The sequence below is a fragment of the Equus przewalskii genome, chromosome 12 (assembly GCF_037783145.1).
Source record: "Equus przewalskii isolate Varuska chromosome 12, EquPr2, whole genome shotgun sequence".
NCBI classification, from domain to species: domain Eukaryota; kingdom Metazoa; phylum Chordata; class Mammalia; order Perissodactyla; family Equidae; genus Equus; species Equus przewalskii.
Window position 1 is genome coordinate 11,072,752 of NC_091842.1, and position 21,396 is coordinate 11,094,147.

Sequence of the window (21,396 nt, forward strand, 5' to 3'; positions counted from 1 at the left end):
TTTGGCCAGTTGGTAGTTAGGAAGGCATAAGAAATTATCAAGTACTTTGTGTCAGAAAATCTTTCTAAACTTAATTCTGCCTTTTCCTCCTACAGAGAAGAGGAGCTTTCTCATCATTCTAGTTCTTCAACTCCATTGGTAATAGACAAGGAGTCCCAGGGAGAAAAGGGTGAGTTGATAAATGCACAGGAGTGGCTCGTGGTGGTGGTTGAAGTGTTTATGGAGGATGTATGGACTTCTGCCAGTTTGAAAACACGCATTGAGCATTATTGGTATATGTAAGGTCTGGTAGATAGAGAGATAGAGGTTCCTGTCCTCAGAAGTTTATAGTCCGGCAAGGGAGAAAGGTGGCACAGACGAATACAGTAAAACCCAGGATAACTGAGGGAAGGACAAGCTTAGGTTGGGATATCTGTGAGCAATCCAGGTAATTACTGTCCAGTAAGTTACGTGCATGCATTTGGAGCAATTTTCTCTTTATATTCTCATGACTGTTAGAATAATCTTGCAAACACCATCCAAGAGCCCAAACCATGGAAGACAGAATCTTTCAGAGATACTCAGTGAAAATTCAACTTTAAAAACCAGGTGTATAGACAAACCTATCTATTTCTGGAAGAGAGAAAGAAGAAAACAAGTCTGTATTTTTCTTTAGTTGCAGATGCAACTGCATGGAAGAAACAAAACTCGTGGAATTCCCCATCTACACCTGGCAGCTCTGGGCAACGTAAACGGAAGATTCAGCTGCTGCCCTCCAGGCGAGGGGACCAGCTGACCTTGGTATGGTCTTGTTTATCTACTCTTGCTCAACACAGCTTAGGTTTTAGCTCCCAGCTTAGCTCTCCTAAGTCTTCAGAGGGCTAAATACAGGTTTCTTCTAGTTTCTTCTGATTGACTTGACTTCTTTCTCTCTTTGGTAGCCTCCACCTCCCCAGCTTGGTTATTCAATTACTGCTGAAGACCTAGACTTGGAAAAGAAAGCTTCGTTACAATGGTTTAACAAGGTCTTGGAGGACGAGACTGGTAAGGAATATAGATCCGTTACACACTCGAGAGCGTTTGTTTCCTTTGGTCTTTCTCATCTGAGATATCCATTTGGGTCCTCAGTGGAATCTGAAGAAGAATGACTATTGAGACTGAGGGGAAACCTTTCTAAATGAATTATACTGAGACCTGAGCATCCCCATGCTCTGTGATACGCCACTGGAAAGACTTCCCAAACAGTGGATGATGATTTAATCTTTTCTTTCTTCCTTAGACACTGCCTCAAACTCTGTCACTGAGAACCCACCCACCACTCAGCCTTCTTTTCCTTTTACCCTGCCTGCTGCTGGGACTACTTCCTCCCCAACCTCCCTCCCAGCCCCAAGTGCTAACCCGCTGTTGGAGAGCTTGAAAAAGATGCAGAGTTCCCCGGGCTTACCATCCTTCCCAGGTTAGTGGGAGAGCGTCCTGCGGAGCATATAATGATCTCAGCCTTTGTTTAGGTTGAAGTAAAAGCATCACTGGGAATTGTTGTAAGGGCAGAACCTACCCTGGCTTACCAGACCTGAGCTGGTGCAAGCCTGAGAGCTCAGAATTCTCTGGTCAGGAAACTGTAGGGAAACGGGCTGCGATACTTACAGCTGGGGAGGGCAGCTCAGTTGTGGTAGTCAAATGGCTCTTGATTTGAAACCCAGTTTCTTAGCTGCTCCTGAGTCTTACTCTCATCATCTATAAAATGAGAATAATGCTGACCTCGTGAGGTGTCTCTGAAGTGTAAATGTGATCACATAGTTAAGATGTCTTGTCACGTGCTTATTTGACCACAGGCACAAGATAGTATTAATTACTTTCCCTCTAGGTTGCCAAGGGTCTCTTGCTTATGCCAGCCCCATGCGTATGGCCCTGCATATGTACACACTCCTGTTATTGCACTTTATCATAAAGTAGTACATGTTAGGTATCAGCCTCTCCCAGGGCTCAAGGCAGAGACTGTCTCATTCATGGTTACGTGCTCTGCTTAACACATGGTGGGCAAAGATAGTAAATCTTTGTTAGATGAGTAAGATGTATGTAGGTAATTAACTGGACCTCAGTTCAAGTGATTGGATTTTCCTTGGTTTTCACACATTTAGCCCCCTCAATTAGGGCAAGTTTTATCCCCTTCCATCTTTCTTATGATCTGTGAAGGGTAGAAATAATGAACACTTCCTTGATGTTAAAGAATGAATACATTAAGGGCCTGTGGAATAGATTTAGTTATATTTGTTGATCAACTCTTGAATCCCTAGCACTGTGCTAGGCACAGGGTGGGATACAAAAGCATCGAATACTGTCACGTTTGAGTTACAGACCTTCCTTGATTTAACGATGGGGTTACATCCTGATAAACCTATCATAAGTTGAAAATATCCCAAGTCAAAAATGCATTTAGGGGCCAGCCTGGTGGCGCAGTGGTTAAGTTTGCATGTTCTGCTTCAGCGGCCCGGGGTTCACCGGTTTGGATCCCAGGTGCGGACATGGCACCGCTTGGCAAGCCATGCTATGGTAGGCATCCCACATATAAAGTAGAGGAAGATGGGCACGAATGTTAGCTCAGGGCCAGTCTTCCTCAGCAAAAAGAGGAGGATTGGCAGCAGATGTTAGCTCAGGGCTAATCTTCCTCAAAAAATAAAAAAAACCTAAAAGTAAAAAATGCATTTAATACACATAACCTACCGAACATGATAGCTTAGCCTAGTATACCTTAAATGTGCTCAAAACACTGACGTTAGTCTCCAGTTGGGCAAAATCATCCAACACAAAGCCTATTTTATAATAAAGTTGAATATTTCATGTAACTTACTCAATACTGTACTGAAAGTGGTTGTATGGGTGCAGGATGCTTGTCAGTGTATCACTTGTTTACCGTCTTGATCACGTGGCTGACTGGAGCTGGGGCTTGCTGCTGCTGCCCAGCATTAGGAGGGAGTATCACACCGCACATCACTAGCCCAGGAGAAGACTCAAATTCAAAATTCAAAGTATGGTTTCTACTGAACGCGTATTGCTTTCGCACCATCATACACCATTGTAAAGTCAAAAAATTGTAAGTCAAACCTTTATGAGTTGGGGACCGTCTGTATTCCGAATTCACTTTCTCTGTTCTTCTTCCCAGAATCTGCTGGAGTGGCAACCACTGTGGCCCATTTGCCTCCGAAGACACCCAGCCTTCTGGCCTCTCTTGGGTCTTCACAGTCAGGGCCCCTTCCAGGCACCTCTTCAGACTCCAAGTCCACGGTCACTTTCTTGGGGCTGACCCCTGCTTCTTCCACGATACCAGTCACTGACACCACCAAGTCACCTCAAGCCCCTCAAGCCGAGACATCTGCCAAATCCCAAGCCCTGTCTGCCCCATCCCCCACCCCCAAGCAAAGTATTCTCTTTGGAATGCTGAGCACCCCCCCTGCTAACCCTTCTGCCTCTGCAGCTCCTGCTGTGTCTTCAGCATCTCCCATGTTCAAGCCCATTTTTGTGGCCCCAGCTATAAGTGAGAATGAGGGCTCCTTGCAGGCTAGCCCTTCCAAGGTTACCACCACCACAACTTCCGCGTCTGCCCTCCCCATGACTACCAGCACCCCTCCCCCGACTTTTAAGCCTATCTTTAGCAGCATGGGTCCACCTACATCTGTGCCCTTATCAACTCCCTTCTCCTTCAATCAGACAACTACTCCAGCCACTACCACGAGCGCCCCTCTATTCATTGGCCAGGCCAGTGCCGCTTCAACAGTGGCTTCTGTGACTACAGCCAGCACATCCGCAGACTCTGCTCCAAAGCCTGCATTTGGCTTTGGTGTGAGCAATGTGACCAGCACCCTGAGTAGCATGACTAGCACCACCACTTCCACTTCACAGTCTTTCCTCTTCGGGACTCCCCCTGCCTCTGGGGCCAGCTTTACCCCAGCCGTGGGCTCCATATTCCAATTTGGCAAGCCTTCTGCCATGCCTACTTCTACGACAGTCACCACCTTTGGCCAGTCCCTACCCAGTGCCGTTCAGACAGCCGCCAGCAGCAGCACTGCCGGCTTTAGTGGTTTTGGTAACACCCTTACCACCTCAGCCCCAGTCACCACCAGCCAGCCGACGCTGACATTCAGTAGCACTACCACCCCAGCATTTAACATTCCCTTTGGCTCAAGCACCAAGCCTCTCCCAGCATATCCAGGAGCCAATGCCCAGCCAGCGTTTGGGGCCACTGATGGGCAGCAGCAGGGGACTACCAAGCCAGCTCTTGCCCCCAGCTTTGGCAGCTCTTTCACTTTTGGAAACTCTGCAGCCGCAGCCCTGACTGCAACTCCAGCACCAGCCCCTGCCCAGCCAGCCTTCGGCAGTGCTGGGCAGTCGGCTTTTGGTGGTTTGAAACCCGCAGCCTCTGCCTTTGGTGCCCCTGCCAACACTCAGCCAGCCTTTGGCAGCACCACGGCTGTTTTCTCCTTTGGTGCAGCCACCACCTCTGGCTTTGGAGCTACAACCCAGACCACCAGCAGCGGGACCAGTAGCTCAATGTTTGGCAGCACAACGTCATCACCCTTCACATTTGGGGGATCAGCAGCCCCAGCTGGCAGTGCGGGCTTTGGGATCAATGTGGCTACCCCAGGCACCAGTTCAACCTCTGGAGCTTTCAGCTTTGGAGGAGGACAGAGCGGGACCACTGGCAGCACAACCCCCTTTGGGGCAGGCTTGAGTCAGACCACGTTGGGCGCACCCGGCCAGAGCACACCCTTTGCCTTCAATGTGGCCAGCACACCTGAGAGCAAACCTGTGTTTGGAGGTAAGACTAGGAATTGGTCTGCTGTGCCAGGCGCTGTGGTAAGTGCTCACATAGCCTCTGCTCTTAGGGAGCTTTATGTGGTGGTGAAGAGACAGATGTTAAATATACAAATAGAATGTCAGGTAGCAATAACTGTCTTGAAAAAATAAAATACACAATTAATGACTGGAGGAGCTATTTAGATAATCAAAGAAGGCCTTTCTTAGGAAATAAGTTTAAGCCAAGACTGTATTTGTGACAGAAAGGGGTTAGTGTAGGTGCGTGTGTGAGAGCGTGCTTTTCAGGCACCAGAGAGAGCCATGCAGAGGCTTGGAGGCTGAAACAAGCCTGGTGTGTTCACAAACAGAAAAGCAGGGGGTGGCGAGAGGGTTCAAAGCGGAGATGGTATAAAATGAGGTTGAGAGGCAGACGGAGTTGCGATCATTCACGGCCAGGGTTCAATGTTTGGATTTGAAGTACTGAGGGAAATCACTAGAATTTCAAGCAGAAGAATGAAGCGATCTTAATTGACATGTGGAAGATGGATTATAAGGAGTTTTGATCCTGATAACTTCTGTCATCTTCATTAAATGTGAGAGAAGATCTTGGGAGTGGATTAGGGTGAAATGTATACAAAGAAGAGCCTCTTGAAATAGTCATTTTGGAGAGTGGAGAAAGTAATGTAATGAGAAACTGCAAGAGAGTTGCCAGGCAGTTTTGAGGGCTGGGAAACTGGTTGTGAATTTAAAGTGAGGCCAGTCAGCACTGTTGTGTGTCTTTCCCAAGCAGCATTCAGCCGTCGACCTCGACGTCAAATGAGTGGACAGCTGGTGAGACCCAGCCTGTTTAAACTGAAGCAGGGGTAGCAGGAGGGACAGTGGAGTGCTGGTGTGCATGAGGTTGAGGGGACAGAGGGGAGGGAGCACTAGAGAGAGCGAGCTGGAAGAAAGTGCAGGACTTTTAAGAGTGGAGATTTGGGAGCTAGACCAGTTCCTGGTGGTGACAAGTGACCATAGGAGTGGATGGCGGAGGCAGCATAGAAAAGATTGAGGTGGCAAGGCCAGGGCCTCAGGGAGCAAGAAAGATACCTGCCCAGCCCAGGCTGAGACAAGTGCACATGAGTACACAGGCTGTCCTGAGAAGGGGCCACAGGGAAAGCAGCGTCAGCACTGAACATCAGGGTTTGGTGAGGGCAAGGGAGGTGGTGGCTGATGACTGAGTTCCAGGGGACCAACAGGGTGGAATGGTGAGGAGTTTGGTGGAAGGCTCAGGTGTCTGGAGGGGAGGGGACCAATAAACAGGGAGGAGAGGCATAAAGCGATTAGTCCCGATGGAAGAAGGGAGGTAACCTGGTCAAGCTAGAAGGTTGGAGTCCACCTGGTGTCCCCCTCTGCTGTGCTTTGGTGGCCAAGGGAACACAGAGGCCTTACTCCTTAGGTGGCCAGAAGGCAACACCAAGAGGCCTTTTTTCTGGTGCAGCACAGTGGTTAGCAGGCTGGGAGATGGGTAGGCTCCCCTGGAGCACCAGGTGTTCAGATTTAATTATCCCACACAGTTCCTTACGGTGGGGCGAACCAGAAGAGTGGTCCAGGGCGAAGGTATCCTCTGGGGAATGGAATGCCCCCAAGGAGAGCAGACCTCCCCGCTAGGTTTATTACCATCTGCTTTGATGCCCTCTGCTCACAGGCCTATTCTCTACAGTTCTCTGTTGCCTCTTCATTCTAGGCACCTCCACACCCACCTTTGGTCAGAACACCCCTGCCCCTGGGGTGGGCACGTCGGGCAGCAGCCTCTCCTTTGGAGCGTCCTCAACACCCACCCAGGGCTTTGTTGGAGTCGGACCTTTCGGTAAGCAGCAGGTCTCTCTGTTACCAGCATGACCTGCTTATTCCTCTTGGAAGAGGGAGTGGGTTGGGACAGCAGGTTCCTGGCTCTCCAGGGAAGGTCAGGCTCATAAAGCATGAGAAAGATGTGGCTGGGCTGAGCATCCAGCACAACCCAGGTTTGCAGTTGGGCAGCAGGAGTCAGTGAAGAGCCATCTCAGGCACAATTTCCCAACCACTGGAAAGCCAGGTAAAAATGCCTTCCTGGGCCTCACTCCCAGACTACCTGGGACTCTGGGATTTTGCATTTTAAATAGGCCCCTCCCCCAAAGCGATTGCTACAGCTCAGGAAGACCTATTCCAGCACCCAGTGTTCTGCTGGCTAACCTGGGGATTAGGGCACCCAGAGAAGTGTTCTCAGGTGACAGCTGCCCTGATGAGATCTTGTTGAATCTTTCCAGGCTCGGCTGCCCCTTCGTTTTCCATTGGTGCCGGATCCAAGACCCCAGGGGCTCGGCAGCGCCTGCAGGCCCGAAGGCAGCACAACCGCAAGAAGTAGACTTTGTCCCTTGCCCCCACCCCCCAAAACCCCTACCCAAATCTGGACCTCATCACCTGCTAGGAAGAGCCTCTGACCCTTCTAGTTCCATAAAGCAATCCTACCCCAGATTCCTGGCTTCAGCCACCAAGGAGGCAGTGGCAGCCCTGGGGGCTGTTTCCCTCTCCTCGAGGAAGCAGAAGCCTCAGGCCTCTTGAGGGAAGGGAAGGCAGGATGTGGCAGGGCAGACGCCTGATGCCTGTACTTGAACAGTTCCACCGGTGAGGCTGGAGAGAACTAAGGAAACATCTGTACATAGTGTCCCTCACTTGTTTAGTGTGTAAGCTTAGTCAGGCAGCCTCCCTTCCCTCCCTCCCTCTCCCGCCCCCCCCCCCCCCCCCCCCCCCCCGCAAGAGCCCATCATTGCTGGAGGGTAGCAGGTACCGCCCTCACCCACTTGATCTCTGATATGCATTTGATGAGATTCAGGGAAATGGGTTATCCCTAAAGCTTTACCTTGCTTGGCTTGGCTATAAAAAGTGGTTCTTCTCTAGTCCCTTTAGGGGACTCTGTTTCCCCATTTCTTGCTGCTTTGTCCCTCACTGGTTCCTTGCAGGATCGATTCCTTTTGAAATGACCTTGAATCTGCTTTGCCTTGGAAACCCCAGTGGGTGCTGCTCCTGCTGTTCCACTTCCTGCTCAAGTCTGAGTCAATGTTTTCTCCCCAACCCTCTGCCAGTTTGGCCCCTAAAAGCTTGGTGGCCCAGACTGTTAGCCTGGCAGATTCAGGGTGATACCTCGCTCCAGGGAGGGAAGCTCTTGGAGCAGGCAGGATGCCCACCGCTTCCAGCTGCCTCCTCACCCACCTGCCCCACTGGCCTCATTGGGCTCCTCTCTCTCTCCGGGATTGTATGTTAAAGCCTTGTCCTGTGTTACTTTGTCTGATGCTCATGTCTATTGCTCTTTGAATCGAGTTTGGAGGAAGAATTGAATTGTATGAGTGGCGGCATGTTGGTAGTGCCGGACTTACTGTTCCAAGTTCTGGGGCCTAGCTAATTGAATGTGGAAAGGAGCACCACTTTATGGCTGCAGGTGCTGGCTCCTGGATTTCAAATGGTGTTTTGACTTTAAGGGCTGGCAGCCCAGGAGGATGGGGCCGAGGGGAAGCAAAGACCTCTTCCCTGTCTCTCTCCCACCTACCTGACCTCCATGGAGGCTAGATCACCCCTCGTATGCTAGGAAACCTAAACTAACGAACCACACTTTAAAATTCTTAGTTTTTTCCCCCCAACAAAGCCTCCAACCCTTCCCCTTTTCTTCCTTTGTTCCCAAACCATGTACCCCAGGCCCAAGAGCCTTGCTGCCATGTCCATCCTCTTTGGGAGAAGTATGAATGCGTGTGTCTAAATTAAAAGAAAAAAATATTTAAACATTTTTTAACAAAATAAAAATTTATTTTTGTATTTAAGCTAAATTGCCTTTAAATTCCTTCAAGCTTGGTTCATTGAGGTGGTTAAGTGTAAATGCTATTGACTAGGAATTAGCTGTACAGTTAAGTTATGCCTGTGTGAAGAAGCAGCTCAAATGCTGTCCCAGGCAGCTTTCCTGAGGGACGAGAGCTCCTTCTGAACACATTATATGAAATGTACTTCTTATTTTATGAATAATGTGACGTAGGTGTAAGTAGTCCCCCCTCCCTTTGTGACTGAGGTTGAACATTCTGTCACAGGGCTGCACCTCCCCACCCCCAGGAAGAGCTCTGTTAAGACTTCACTGTGCGTGATGCTGAGGAGGGGCCTGACCTCAAGTCCCAAATACCTGTTAGGATTGGAGGGGTGGGGGTGGGGCACGGGTCTAGAAATCAAGCTTCTACCTATACCTTACGTAAGGTAGATCCTCTTAGTTTTAGTACTCTGAGCTAGTTTACCTCAGTTCCACAGGCAGGACAGCTGGTCCAGGAAAGCCCCGAAGAGGGTGTCCTGGCACAGCCTGAGTGTGAGTGTGTGGAGTGTATGTGTACATGTACGAGCACTGGACAGGAACGGGAGGCTGGGACTTTCCATTACAAATAGACTTAATTCCTGTTGAGTCTAGTTGGAATTTTTAGTATGAATGTGAGATTTTTCTCCTTGCTTATGTCATTAAGAATAAAAAAAACTGTGATCTATCATAGACCATGTCCTGCTTTTTATTTTGTGGGCAGCACTTCTCTCGCCAGCAAGAACACAGCCCAGGGAGGGGACCCAAAGGACGAGGAAATCCACTCTGTCTTTCCAGCTGGAGAAACAGGGTTACCAGTTTCCTTCCTAAAGCAATAAAAAGAATAGAACCTTTCAAAAACAAAAGTGCTGCCTGGGGCTGAGGACCCCAGGCTGAGTTGAGGGGAGAACTAGTATCTTCCTTTCCTCCCTCGCACCCAGCTTGAGCACCTGCTATGTGCAAGGCAACGTGCTAGGAGCCGCCGCTGCTTTTCGCCGCCTCTTCTTTCTCTTTGGGGCGGAGCTGGGTACAAGTTCCGGTGCTGATGCTTCGGCCTGTGAGACAGAGCTACAAGAAAAGTACATCAGTTAGATGTGTCCCCATCTGCCAGCATCTTCCAAGCAGGCCCCCTACTCACTCACCCTGGCACCTCTACCCGTTCAAGCACAGCAATGAAGAAGCCACCAGTGAGCGTGGTCTCGGGGGAGGCCCGGAGGCAGTGCTCGGCACCCGGAAAAGTGCAGAGACCTCGGTGGGGCCAGGAGGGCAGCACAGGAGCCAGCCTGTGGAGAAGAAATAGCACAGGCTCGTAGGCAAAAGAGAGCAGCCTCCCGCCCCGAGACCCTGGGAGAGAGCCACCACCTGAAGGCTCCTGGGCTCTGCTGCAGGGCATCGCGTACCACATCTTCATTCTCCTCTTGGCAGAGGGAACATGTGGAGTAGACGAGGCGCTGCAGGGAGGGGAAGGTGAGTGCGTGGCAGAGAGCACGCTGCTGGAACCCCGCCAGGGCATGCAAGCGCTCCTTGCTAGGTGCGCCTGCCCCGGGCTCCTCCAGCTGTCTGGTCAACATACCTAAGGAAAACGGTGTTTTCATCACAGACTGCCTTATTTTGAAATCCCCACTTTTGACACGATAACATTTGCCCGGGGTCACAAGATGATTACAGTCAGAACTTAAACCCAAGGCCAAAATGAACGACTACCCCTTCCCCTCTAAGGTTGCTCGGGTTCTGTGGGGCCATCGGCCATGCTTTCTCCCCATCTCACCAGAGCCACTACAAGAAGGATCCAGCAAGATGTACTGGACCTGACGATAACGCTGGTCTGAGGGCGAGACTGCCAGGAAGTCCTCCTTGGCCAGCTCACAGCAAGAGACTCCAGCCCGGGCCAGCAGAGTAGCCATGGATGCTAGGCGTTTGGCATCCAGGTCAAAGGCAAAGATTTTTCTAGGGAAGAGGGCAGAGTAGAGGTTACCTGAGAATTTATGGAGCAGCTAAGGGCCCACAGCTCCAACATATAATAACATGTACATTAAGTCAGGATGCACAGAAAATATTTAAATGGCCTACAAAGATAAGCAGTCAGAGGTAACTGGCCTGGGGACTCGGCCCGAAGGGCTAAAGGATTCACATCTCACACCTGCAACCCCCTGGGAAGCTCAGCTTGGGGCTATACCATGAACTGGCCTAGGTCCAGAAGGAAGTATTTAAAGGAAAAATCCTCCTTTCAGCCTTCATGACCTATCAGAAATAAAGAGTTCCTGATATCTTCATACAAAGTACAGGAGATCAGGCCCCATCCCCTTCCTCTGTCTGACCACAGCACTCACCCTTGGTTCTTCAAAAGAGCAGCCAAATGACTGGTCTTATTGCCTGGAGCAGCACATGCATCGATGACATGCGAACCCGGTGGTGGAGCCAGCAGCATAGCTGGGAGACAGCTGGCCTGGCAGGCAGAGCACAGCAGCGAGGTGAAAAGAAACCCCAGGCTCGTCACTCCCATATGCTCTTCCCTTTTCCACCCATCTTCCCTACCTTGTCTTGTAGGATGAGGTGACCAGCTTGGTATAATGGATGTTCATGCAGATCTGTTTGGGCAGGAAACACAAGCAGCTCTGGCAACAAGAGATCCAGAAGAAAACACTTCCCTTTGAGGGCCCTTAGGTCCTCGAGGCTGCCAGGAAATAAGAACCATTCATTCAACATTTTCAAATTCCTCCATGCCAGGCACCAGGCTAGACATTCTACACTTTACCTCTCTTTAACTGTTCTCTCATGCAACAAATGTTTAAAACTGCTATGAAGAAATAAACAGGGTGATAAGATAGAGGCAGGAGTTAAGAGAATGGGCTCTCAGGCCAGACTCCAGGTTCAGGATCCCACCTCTACCATTTACCAGTGGCAGGAACGTGGGCAAGTGCCTTCATCTCAGCTTCTGTTTGCACTTCTGGAAAATGGTCATTGTGAGGATTAAATGAGTTAATACATGCAGAACACTTGGGAAAACACTTGGTATAAATTACGCACTCAATATTAGCCAGTACCATTAAAACATAACCTCGGGGAGAGGTTACATTATGCAAGGGGAGCGCTGAGCTAATTTCTGATGAGAAATTAGTAATGTGAGGAGCTGAGGTGAAAGCTACATTCACTAAACTCTGCAGAAGAACACTGTCTACTCCAGCGGACCAACGTAGACACAAGCCTAGAGAATAACATCTCAGTTCAAAAAGCTATCAAGTGGCAGAGCTGGAATTCAAATCTAAACAGACATTCTCTACTCTACCACCTGGTCTGCAAGCAACATGTTAGAAGCAGGAGGAACATCTAGAACAGATGGAAGGAAAGGGAGGGAGCAGAGGCAGCTTCCCAGAGCTGTCAGGGTACAGACCAGGAGGCAGCTGAGTCCATGGGAGAGTGTGGGAAGAATGGGGCGGAGAGCGGCAACCACTGTGGGAACACGAGGGGCATGGAGCACAATGGCAAATGGGCCTGGAAGGGAAGAGGCAGCAGCACAACAGAGAGCCAAGAAAGGGTTTTCAGCAGGTAAGTGACACATCAGATCTGGCTTCAGATCTGTCTGCAGCCAACCACAAGGACAAACAGCAAGAAAGTCTGGAAGTGAGGAGACCAGTTTAGGTTTTTCTGCCAATCATGAAGAGTGTGTAAACCTAGGCACTGTCCAGGAGGACGAAAAGAAAGGAGTGGATCTGAAAAAGATGCAGAAGGCGGAGTAGTAAATGACTGTAAGGAGAGGAGGGAAGCATCTAGGATGACTCAGTTTCTGGCTTGAACAAATGGCCACATAATGGTGATATCTGTTAGGTTAAAATAAGGAATGCAGAAGGTGCAGAGTTCAGGGATGCAAGGATGGTTCAGAATCCACAAATCAATCAGTGTGATACAGCACATTAAGAAAATGAAGGATACAAATCATATGATCATCTCAATAGATGCAGAAAAAGCATGTGACAAAATTCAACATCCATTTATGATAAAAATTCTCAACAAAGTGCATACAGAGGGAATGGACCTCAACATAATAAAGGCCATATATGACAAGCCCACAGCTAACATCATACTCAACGGTGAAAAGTGGAAAGCTGTTCCTCTAAGATCAGGGACAAGACAAGGATGCCCACTCTTGCCAGTTTAATTCAACATCGCATTGGAAGTCCTAGCTAGAGAAATTAAGCATGAAAAAGAAATAGCCATCCAAATCAGAAAGGAAGAAGTAAACCCGTCACTATTTGCAGATGACATAGTATATATAGAAAACCCTAAAAACTCCACAAAAAACTTAAAACTAATAAACTAATTCAGTAAGGTTGCAGGATACAAAGTCAAGATTCAAAAATCTGCGTTTCTATATACTAACAACGAAGTAGCAGAAAGAGAAATTAGGAAAAGAATCCCATTTACAACTACATCAAAAAGAATAAAATACCTAGGAATGAATTTAACCAAGGAGGTGAAAGACCTGTACACTGAAAACTACAAAACAGTGATTAACTGAAGAAGACAACAGATAAATGGACAGATAGTCCATGTTCATGGATTGGAAGAATTAATATTGTTAAAATGTTCAAATTACCCAAAGCAATCTACAGATTCAAGGCAATCCCTATCAAAATTCCAATGGTATTTTTCATAGAAATAGAATAAACAATCCCAAAATTTGTATGGAATCAAAAAAGATGCAAATAGCCAAAGCAATCTTGAGAAAAAAGAAGAAAGCTGGAGGCATCATGCTCCCTGATTTCAAACTATATTACAAAGCTACTGACACACAGGTCAATGGGTCAGAATAGAGAGCCCAGAAATAATCTGATGCATATATGGTCAGTTTACAACAAAGGGGCCAAGAATATACAATGAAGAAAGGACAGTCCCCTCAATAAACAGTGTTGGGAAAACTGGACAGCCACATGCAAAAGAACAAAACTGGACCATTATCCTACACCAAAGACAAAAATTAACTCAAAATAGATGAAAGACTTGAAATGTAAGACCCGAAACCACAAAACTCCTGGAAGAAAACATAGGCAGTAAGTTCCTATACATCAGTCTTTGCAATGATTTTTTGGATTTGGCAACAAAGAGCAAAAATAAACAAGTGGGACTACATCAAACTAGAAAGCTTCCACACAGCAAAGGAAACCACTGACAAAATGAAAAGGCAACCTACAGAATGGAGGAAAATATTTGCAAATCATTTATCTGATAAGCAGTTAATATCCAAAATATATAAAGAATTCATACAATTCAGCAAAAAAAAATCCCATTAAAAAATGAGAAGATCAAATAGACATTTTTCCAAAGAAGACATACAGGTGGCCAACAGGTACAGGAAAAGATGCTCAACATCACTAATCATCACGGAAATGCAAATCAAAGCCACAATGAGATACCACCTCACACCTGTCAGAATGGCTATTTATCAAAAAGACAAGAAATAACAAGCGATGGTGAGGATGTGAAGAGGGAACCCTTGTGCACCACTGGTGGAAATGTAAACTGCTGCAGCCACTATAGAAAATAGTATGGAGGTTCCTCAAAAAATTAAAAATAGAATACTACATGATCCAGCAATTCCTAATCCAAAGAAAACAAAGACACTAACTTGAAAAGATATATGCACCCCCACGTTCACTGCAGCATTATTTACAACAGCCAAGACATGGAAACAACCCAAGTGTTGATAAACAGATGAATGAATAAAGAAAATGTGGTACATATACAATGCAATATTCCTCAGCCATAAAAAAAAAAACAATGAAATTTTGCCATTTGCAACAACATGGATGGACCTTGAGGGCGTTATGCTAAGTGAAATAAGTCAGACAAAGAGAAATACCACATGATCTCACTTATATTTGGAACCCAAAAAAACCCCTGAGCTCATAGATACAGAAAACAGATTGGTAGGTGCAGGGAGCAAAATGGGTGAAGGTGGTGAAAAGGTACAAATTTCCAGTTATAAAGTAAATCAGTCATGGGGATGTCATGTACAACACGGCAACTATAGTTAACACTACTGGACTGTATGTTTGAAAGCTGCTAAGAGTAAATCATAAGAGTCATCACAAAAAAAAATTTTGAAACTATTATGTGGTGATATGTTAACTACACTTAATGTAGTGATCATTTTGCACTATACAGAAATAAAGGGGGGGTGATGTCAGCACCATGGCAGAGTAAGTTGTTCCCTTTGTCTCACCCCTCTAAGTTACAACTAAACAGACATCCATTAACCAGCAGAGGATTCCCTACACAACACCACAGGATGCCTGAGAGATCCATGCAGCCATACATCTGAAGGTGAGTGGACTGGATCCCCAGGAAGCAGTGGACCTAGGTGAGCTGACCCCTCCTCCTCTCCAGCGCCAGCCATTCAGGCTCTGGATCCTCACACAGCAGCCAGCACAACTGTGAGTGGAGGCAGGAGCAGCCCCACCTGCAGGAGCACCCACCTACCGAGGCAGCCCCACGCACACGAATGGCAGCGGCCAGCCTGCAGGAATGCAGAGCGGCGAGATGGGCCCCTGCCCCCACCCCCAGCAGTGGCAGGTGGAATCTGCAACCTGATACTACCACAAATGCGCTGGCAGAGAAGCAATTCATCAAACACCATGAAGAACTACAGTAACACTGCAGAACAGAAAGAAAATGACAACTCTCCAGAAACCAAACCTGAAGTCACAGAAGATTAGAATCTAAATGCCAGAGAATTCAAAATAGTTGTCATAAAGAAACTCAACAAGTTACAAGAAAACACAGAAAGACAGTTCAATGAGCTCAGAAATAAAATCAATGAGCAGAAGGAATACTTCACCAAAGAGATTGAAGCCCTTAAAAAAACCTATATAGAAACTGTGAATATGAAGAACACAATCAATGAGATAAAAAATAATGCAGAAACCATAAAAAATAGAGCAGACCTTACAGAGGACAGAATTAGTGAATGAGAAGATAGAAATATAGAAATGCTTCAGGTGGAGGAGGAGAGAGAACTAAGATTTTTGAAAAATTCTTTGAGAAATATCCAACTCAATTAGGAGAAGTAACATAAAGATTACAGGTATCCCAGAGGGAGAAAGGAGCAGAGAGCTTGTTCAAAGAAATAATAGCTGAGAACTTCCCAAACCTGGGGAAAGAACTGGACTTCCAAGGACATGAAGACAATAGAACTCCTAATTACATTAGTGCAAAAAGACCTCCTCCAAGGCATATAATATTAAAAGTGGTAAAAGTCAATGACAAAAACTATTAAGGTTAGCAAAGCAGAAGAAAATAACCTAAAAAGGAGCCTCTATCAGCCTTTCAGCAGATTTCTCAGCAGAAACCTTACAGGCTAGGAGAGAGTGCAATGATATATTCAAAATATTGAAAGACAAAAACTTTCAGCCAAGAATACTCTATCCAGTGAAATTATCCTTGAGATATGATGGAGAAATAAAAGCTTTCCCAGATAAACAAAAGCTGAGGAGGTTCTTCACCACTAGACCCGCCTTATAAGAAACAACAGAGGAAGCCCTCTACCTGAAACAAAAAAGCAAAGGTTTACAAAGCTTTGAGCAAGGAGAGAAACAGACAAAATCAGAAAATTACAGCTCTGTATCAGAACAGGTTAGCAAACTATTATAACATAAAAGATAAAGAGAAGGAAACCATCAAAAATAACTAGAGGGGCCGGCCCCATGGCGGAGGGGTTAAGTTTGTGCATTCTGCTTTGGCGGCCCAGGGTTTCACCGGTTTGGATCCTGGGCGTGGACATGGCACCGCTCGTCAAGCCATGCTGAGGCAGTGTCCCACATGGCACAGCCAGAAGGACCTACAACTACAATATATGCAACTACGTGCTGGGGGGCTTTGGGGAGAAGAAGAAAAATAAGATTGGCAACAGATGTTAGCTCAGGTGCCAATCTTAAAAAAAAAAAACTATAAATACTTCAATTTAGTCACAAAGTCACAAGATGAAAAAGAATAATTTGTGACAACAATAACACAAAAGGGGAAGAGAAATGGGATGGGTCATGCTTAGGCTAATGGAAATAAGAGGCTACCAGAAAACAGACTATTTCACCTATGAGATCTTTTATACAAACCTCATGGCAACTACTAAACAAAAAATCAGAGCAGAGCCAAAAATCATAAATAAAGAGAAAACTGAGAAAACCATCACAGAAAATCACCAAACTGAGGCGCTGGCCCCATGGCGAAGTGGTTAAGTTTGCATGCTCCACTTCAGAGGCCCAGGGTTTCACCGGTTCACATCCTGGCACCACTCATCAGGCCATGCTGAGGCAGCATCCTACATAGCAGAACCAGAAGGACCTACACCTAGAATATACACTACGTACTGGGGGGCTTCAGGGAGAAGAAGAAAAAAAAGAAGAAGATTGGCAACAGATGTTAGCTCAGGTGCCAATCTTTAAAAAAAAAAAATCACCAAACTGAAATGTAGTCAGAAATACAAGGGAAAAGATACAATGGAAATATAAAACAACCAGAAAATAAGAGATAAAATGGCAGTATTAAGCCCTTAGTGATTATATAAGTGATTATATCAATAATCACTCTAAACGTAAATGGGTTGAATTCACCAATCAAAAGACAGAGTGGCTGGATGGATTAAAAAACAAGACCCAGGGCTGGGCCAGTGGTGAGTGGTTAAGTTCACGTGCTCCACTTTGGCAGCCTGGGGTTCACAGGTTTGGATCCTGGGTGCAGACCTGGACATCGCTCATCAAGCCATGCTGTGGCAACATCCCACGTAAAATAGAGGAAGATTGGCTCAGGGACAATCCTCCTCACCAAAATTTAAAAAAAAAAAAAAAACAGAAAGAAAGAAAAAAGAAAACAAGAGCCAACAACATGCTGCCTCCAGGAAACACATCTCAGCCCTAAAGACAAATATCAAATCATTATGTTGTATACCTGAAACTGATATGTTATATGTCAGTTATGCCTCAAAAAAAAAGAGAGAGTGCTGCAAAATAACCCAATAACACGTTCATGAATATTGTTTGGGATTTCTCTTAAATCTTGAATAAACATGATTTAACAATTAAAAAAAAGAAGAAAGTGCAAAGTTCAGAGGGAAGACGAATTCAGTTTGACCCCTGCTGCGATTGTGGTGTCTGTGAAGCACTGATATGAATCTGAGGGTAGGAAGAGAAGTCTAAACTGGGACACAGGAATCATCAGGTGAGAAGGAGGAGTTAGAGCTAGAGAAGAAATTGAGGGATACATGAGAAGAATGTAGGATGGGACTCTAGGAGAATCAGCGCTTAAGGGATGGAGGAAGAATAGTCCTTGGAAGGAGATGGAGAAACTGCTGGAAAAGTAGGTAGAAAACCCACATGCAATCACAACCACCCTGCCTCTCTTCCTGTGGATTGCTGTTTCCCCAATGCCCCAAGGCACCTTCGTGGAGGAGGGCGGCCAGGCAGGGTTCTAGGCTCACCTGGAAGCCTGGCCCTGGTAGGAGAAGCCTTGTCTCTTGAAATAATCAATTGCATCATCCGAGCAGGTCTTGAGAGTGTTCACCCGCACAAATCGAGGCACCTGCACGGCTAGAGGGCAAGCAGCAGTGAGTGGGCAAGGACACGGCCCTCTCCTCTAAGGGCCCGATGGCTATCCCGCACCCCCACAACTCCTTCCAGCTCACCTGGGCCAGGCCTGCATCCCACTTCCAACAGGTCCTCATTCCGGCTCACACCTCGATGAACCTTGAGCCGAGCCAACTCGGCCTTCAGCCTTGCCTCGTGCCGGTGCAGCAGACGCTTCCATCGGCCCCTGCCCCCTCTGAAGCCTCCTCCCAACAGTAGGTCATACACTAACACCTGGGGATGCAGAAACAGAGAAAAAACCCTAAGCACTAATGCCTTGAAACTCGAGTGTCGGAACTGGAAAGGCTAGCGGACCGCCGGTGCAGACAGTAAAAGTGAGGGACCATGTCCAAGATCACAGCAGAAATTAAGAGCAGAATCAGGATTTGAACCTGGTGTCCTGCTTCCCAGTCCTGAACCCTTTCCCCATGGCTGCTCACCTGCAGAGCTCTGGATCCCAACCCACCTCTTGGTCAACATCGCCCTTTTGTTTTACCTGAAGAGTCCCTGCCATTGCTACTTTGCATTTCTGTTCTTATTTAATCTCTCACACGAGGCTGGAAGTTAAGGCATTTTCCTCCCATCTCAATTCATAACCCAGCGAGGGGCTGCTCTGACTCATTTCAGGGGCGCGACTTGCTAAAGTCACACTGAGAACGGTGCGCAGCTGGGACCGGGTCAGGAGAGGCTCATGGCCCGCCCCAGCCCGCGCGTCACCTTGGCCAGGTGCGGCCGCAGCTTCTTCTCGGCTTGGAGGAGGCCGGCGTTGGCGATCACGGCGTCCAGCACGGCGGAGTAGCGCCGCGTCTCGCACACCAGGGCGTACAGCTGCTTCACGTTCTGGCGCGGCCGAGAGGACACAGGCTGAGGCGGGGGCCGGCCCCGGCCAGCCCCCCGCCCAGGCCCGCACCCGCCACCCCGCTACCTGGAAGCCGCTGGCGTACACCAGCCCTCTGATGGAGCCCTGGCGGCTCTCCACGCTGGCCAGCACGGCCGCCGCCACCCCGTACACAGCCATGCTCCGCTCCCGCGCGCCTTTACGGCTCTGCCGCGAAGCGCGCCCAGACTTCCGGCGTCAAAGGGCACGGAGGCTCCAGACCCGGAAGCTCCAGTGCTCAACCAAGTGCCCCCAGGGCGTGTGTGTGTTCACGCTCCTCCTAGGGCGAGGAGGGCGACGCTGGCAGCGCAGTTCTCCACTTCTTCGCCTGCTCCTCGCTTTTTTTTTTAATGATTTATTATTCGTCTCTCCAGCTAGCTCCATGAGGGGAAATCCTTGTCTATCTGGTCGGTCATGTGTTCCTACCTCCTACACCACTGTCTTTCTCGCGATAAGGACCTAATAAATACCTGGTGAAGGAGCGAATGAATGAATGGACCGCAAAATGATGTGGCGCTGGACAGCCAGCTGTGGCAGAGTTGACCCATCCTAAGACAATCCCCCTCCTTCAGGGGAGTAACAGGTGCACCGATGTTGACACAAGGCCACCGTTTATTCAGATTTCCTTTGTACCTAGTGTCCTTGACTCTCATCTGGGATACCACGTTATATTCAGTCGTCATGTCTCCTTAGGCTCCTCTTGGCTGTGACAGTTCCTCAGACTTTCCTTGTTTTCGATGACCTTGATGGTTTTGAGGGGCCTGGTCAGTATTTTGTAGCGTGTCCCTCAGTTGGGATTTGTCTGATGTTTTTCTCATGGTTATGATGTGGATTAAGGCTGCCCCAGCTAGAGAAGCCCAAGGTGACCTGACCTACATGCCAAACTATATGACCCGGTGGATTTTTTTATGGTATGAATTAGGATTGCCCCGGGGAGAGAAGCCCAGGGCATCCTCACCTACATGCTGATCTATATGGCCAGATTCGTATCTAAAAGTTATATGACCGCACAATAACCAGACCCCGTCTGCACTGAAATCATTTAATGACTTTTTACATCATCTTTTCTTTTTCCAGTAAAAATAAGTCATGTACCCATGCCTTATAAAATTAGCCCTAACCCTCAACTCAGGGCAGCAGCAGGAGCTCTGACTGCCCATGGGTCCTGTCCCCATGCAGCAGCAGCAGGAGCTCTGACTGCCCATGGGCCCTGTCCCCATGCTATTCCACACTATTCTCTAAATAAAAAGAGCACTACTGCCAGATCTTGAGAGTCCAAGAAATCTTTCTTTCGACTCCTCAGCTCACCGACCCCGCATCATTTCAACTGGGGTTATGGGTTTGGGGAGGAAGACCACAGATAAAGTACCATTTTCATCTCATCATATCCAGGGCACATAGTATCAACATGACGTCCCTGTCAACGTTGACCTTGATCACCCTGCTGAGGTGGTGTTTGTCAGGTGTCTCCACTGTAAAGCTACCCTTTATCCCTTTGTCCTCTCTGGGAAGAAGTCACTCTGGGCAGCCCACACATAAGGAGTCGGGGTTGTGCTCCCCCTCCCTGAGGGTGGAGTAGCTACATAAACTATTCGGAATTCTTCCGCACAGACTGGTCTCTTCTCCCTGTTTACTTAATTGGTCGATCATTTATTTATATCAGTATGGACTCATGGATATTTATTTTATACTTTGGGTTACAAACCAGTACTACTTGATTTTGTTGCTCAAATTGTTCCTGGGAGTGCTTTCAGTTGGCTCCTAAGTCCTTTTGAGAGCCCCCATCATTGTTTGTTTTTGAGCACTTCCTTGCCTCTGGCACAAGAAGATACTCAAGGCTCATCTTGTGTATGTCCTCTCTAGTGCTAAAATCAGCCATTTCCCCAAGGAGCTGTGGCTCCTTTTATTGGAGAGTGATATTAGAAACCAAGATCTGGGTACTAGGTGACCTGTTTCTTTTAATTTTTTAAATGTGACCATTAGAAAACTTAAACATACATATATTTATATGTATGGCTCATATATTTCTATTCTGTTTGAGAGTCTCCTCTATCCTAAAAATGCCTTCTCTTAATCCCACCTTCTCTCAGACTCATGACCCAGTTCTCTTCTTCCCTCCACCATCAAACTTTCTAAAAAGGGAATCAGCAGTCATTGTCTTTACTTCTTTATCACTTGCTATTTAACTCCCTGCAGTCTGTCTCCCAACCCACCGCACTGAAATGCCTCCCTCCAAGGCCACCAAGAGACTCCTAATACTCCTCAGGCCTTTCGTGCTGAATCTGGGATTTCAT

General features: G+C 47.5%; 2 protein-coding genes across 7 annotated transcripts in view; one reads left to right on the forward strand and one right to left on the reverse strand.

Moving 5' to 3' along the window:
- Positions 1-9,304, forward strand: part of POM121C (POM121 transmembrane nucleoporin C) — a 67,344-nt gene extending 58,040 nt beyond the window's left edge. For all 6 annotated transcript variants that reach the window (XM_070567731.1, XM_070567728.1, XM_070567729.1 and 3 more), the window contains 7 exons: positions 96-169; positions 656-780; positions 921-1,023; positions 1,259-1,435; positions 3,140-4,792; positions 6,497-6,619; positions 7,056-9,304. In XM_070567731.1, coding sequence (XP_070423832.1) covers positions 96-169; positions 656-780; positions 921-1,023; positions 1,259-1,435; positions 3,140-4,792; positions 6,497-6,619; positions 7,056-7,153 — 2,353 coding nt within the window. In that variant the 3' untranslated portion in view covers positions 7,154-9,304. The remainder of the gene's footprint in view (positions 1-95; positions 170-655; positions 781-920; positions 1,024-1,258; positions 1,436-3,139; positions 4,793-6,496; positions 6,620-7,055) is intronic.
- Positions 9,298-19,526, reverse strand: NSUN5 (NOP2/Sun RNA methyltransferase 5). The gene is made up of 11 exons (XM_008542401.2): positions 19,151-19,526; positions 18,943-19,065; positions 18,285-18,459; positions 18,081-18,189; positions 11,147-11,285; positions 10,942-11,057; positions 10,380-10,558; positions 9,974-10,184; positions 9,754-9,894; positions 9,562-9,679; positions 9,298-9,438 (listed from the first exon to the last, which is right to left on the reverse strand). The coding sequence occupies exons 1-10, from the start codon at positions 19,241-19,243 to the stop codon at positions 9,565-9,567; spliced, it is 1,401 nt and encodes a 466-aa protein (XP_008540623.1). The 5' UTR covers positions 19,244-19,526; the 3' UTR covers positions 9,298-9,438; positions 9,562-9,564.
- Between the last annotated feature and the right edge of the window lie 1,870 nt (positions 19,527-21,396).

Excerpts from the sequence above, each read along its gene's own strand:
- NSUN5 (XM_008542401.2), bottom strand. The coding sequence starts at position 19,243 with ATGGCTGTGTACGGGGTGGCGGCGGCCGTGCTGGCCAGCGTGGAGAGC. Across the intron at positions 10,559-10,941 it reads GCTCTTTTGAAGAACCAAGG|AAAAATCTTTGCCTTTGACC; the intron begins GTGAGTGCTGTG and ends CCTCTTCCCTAG. Across the intron at positions 9,680-9,753 it reads GAACGGGTAGAGGTGCCAGG|CTCTGTCTCACAGGCCGAAG; the intron begins GTGAGTGAGTAG and ends CTTTTCTTGTAG.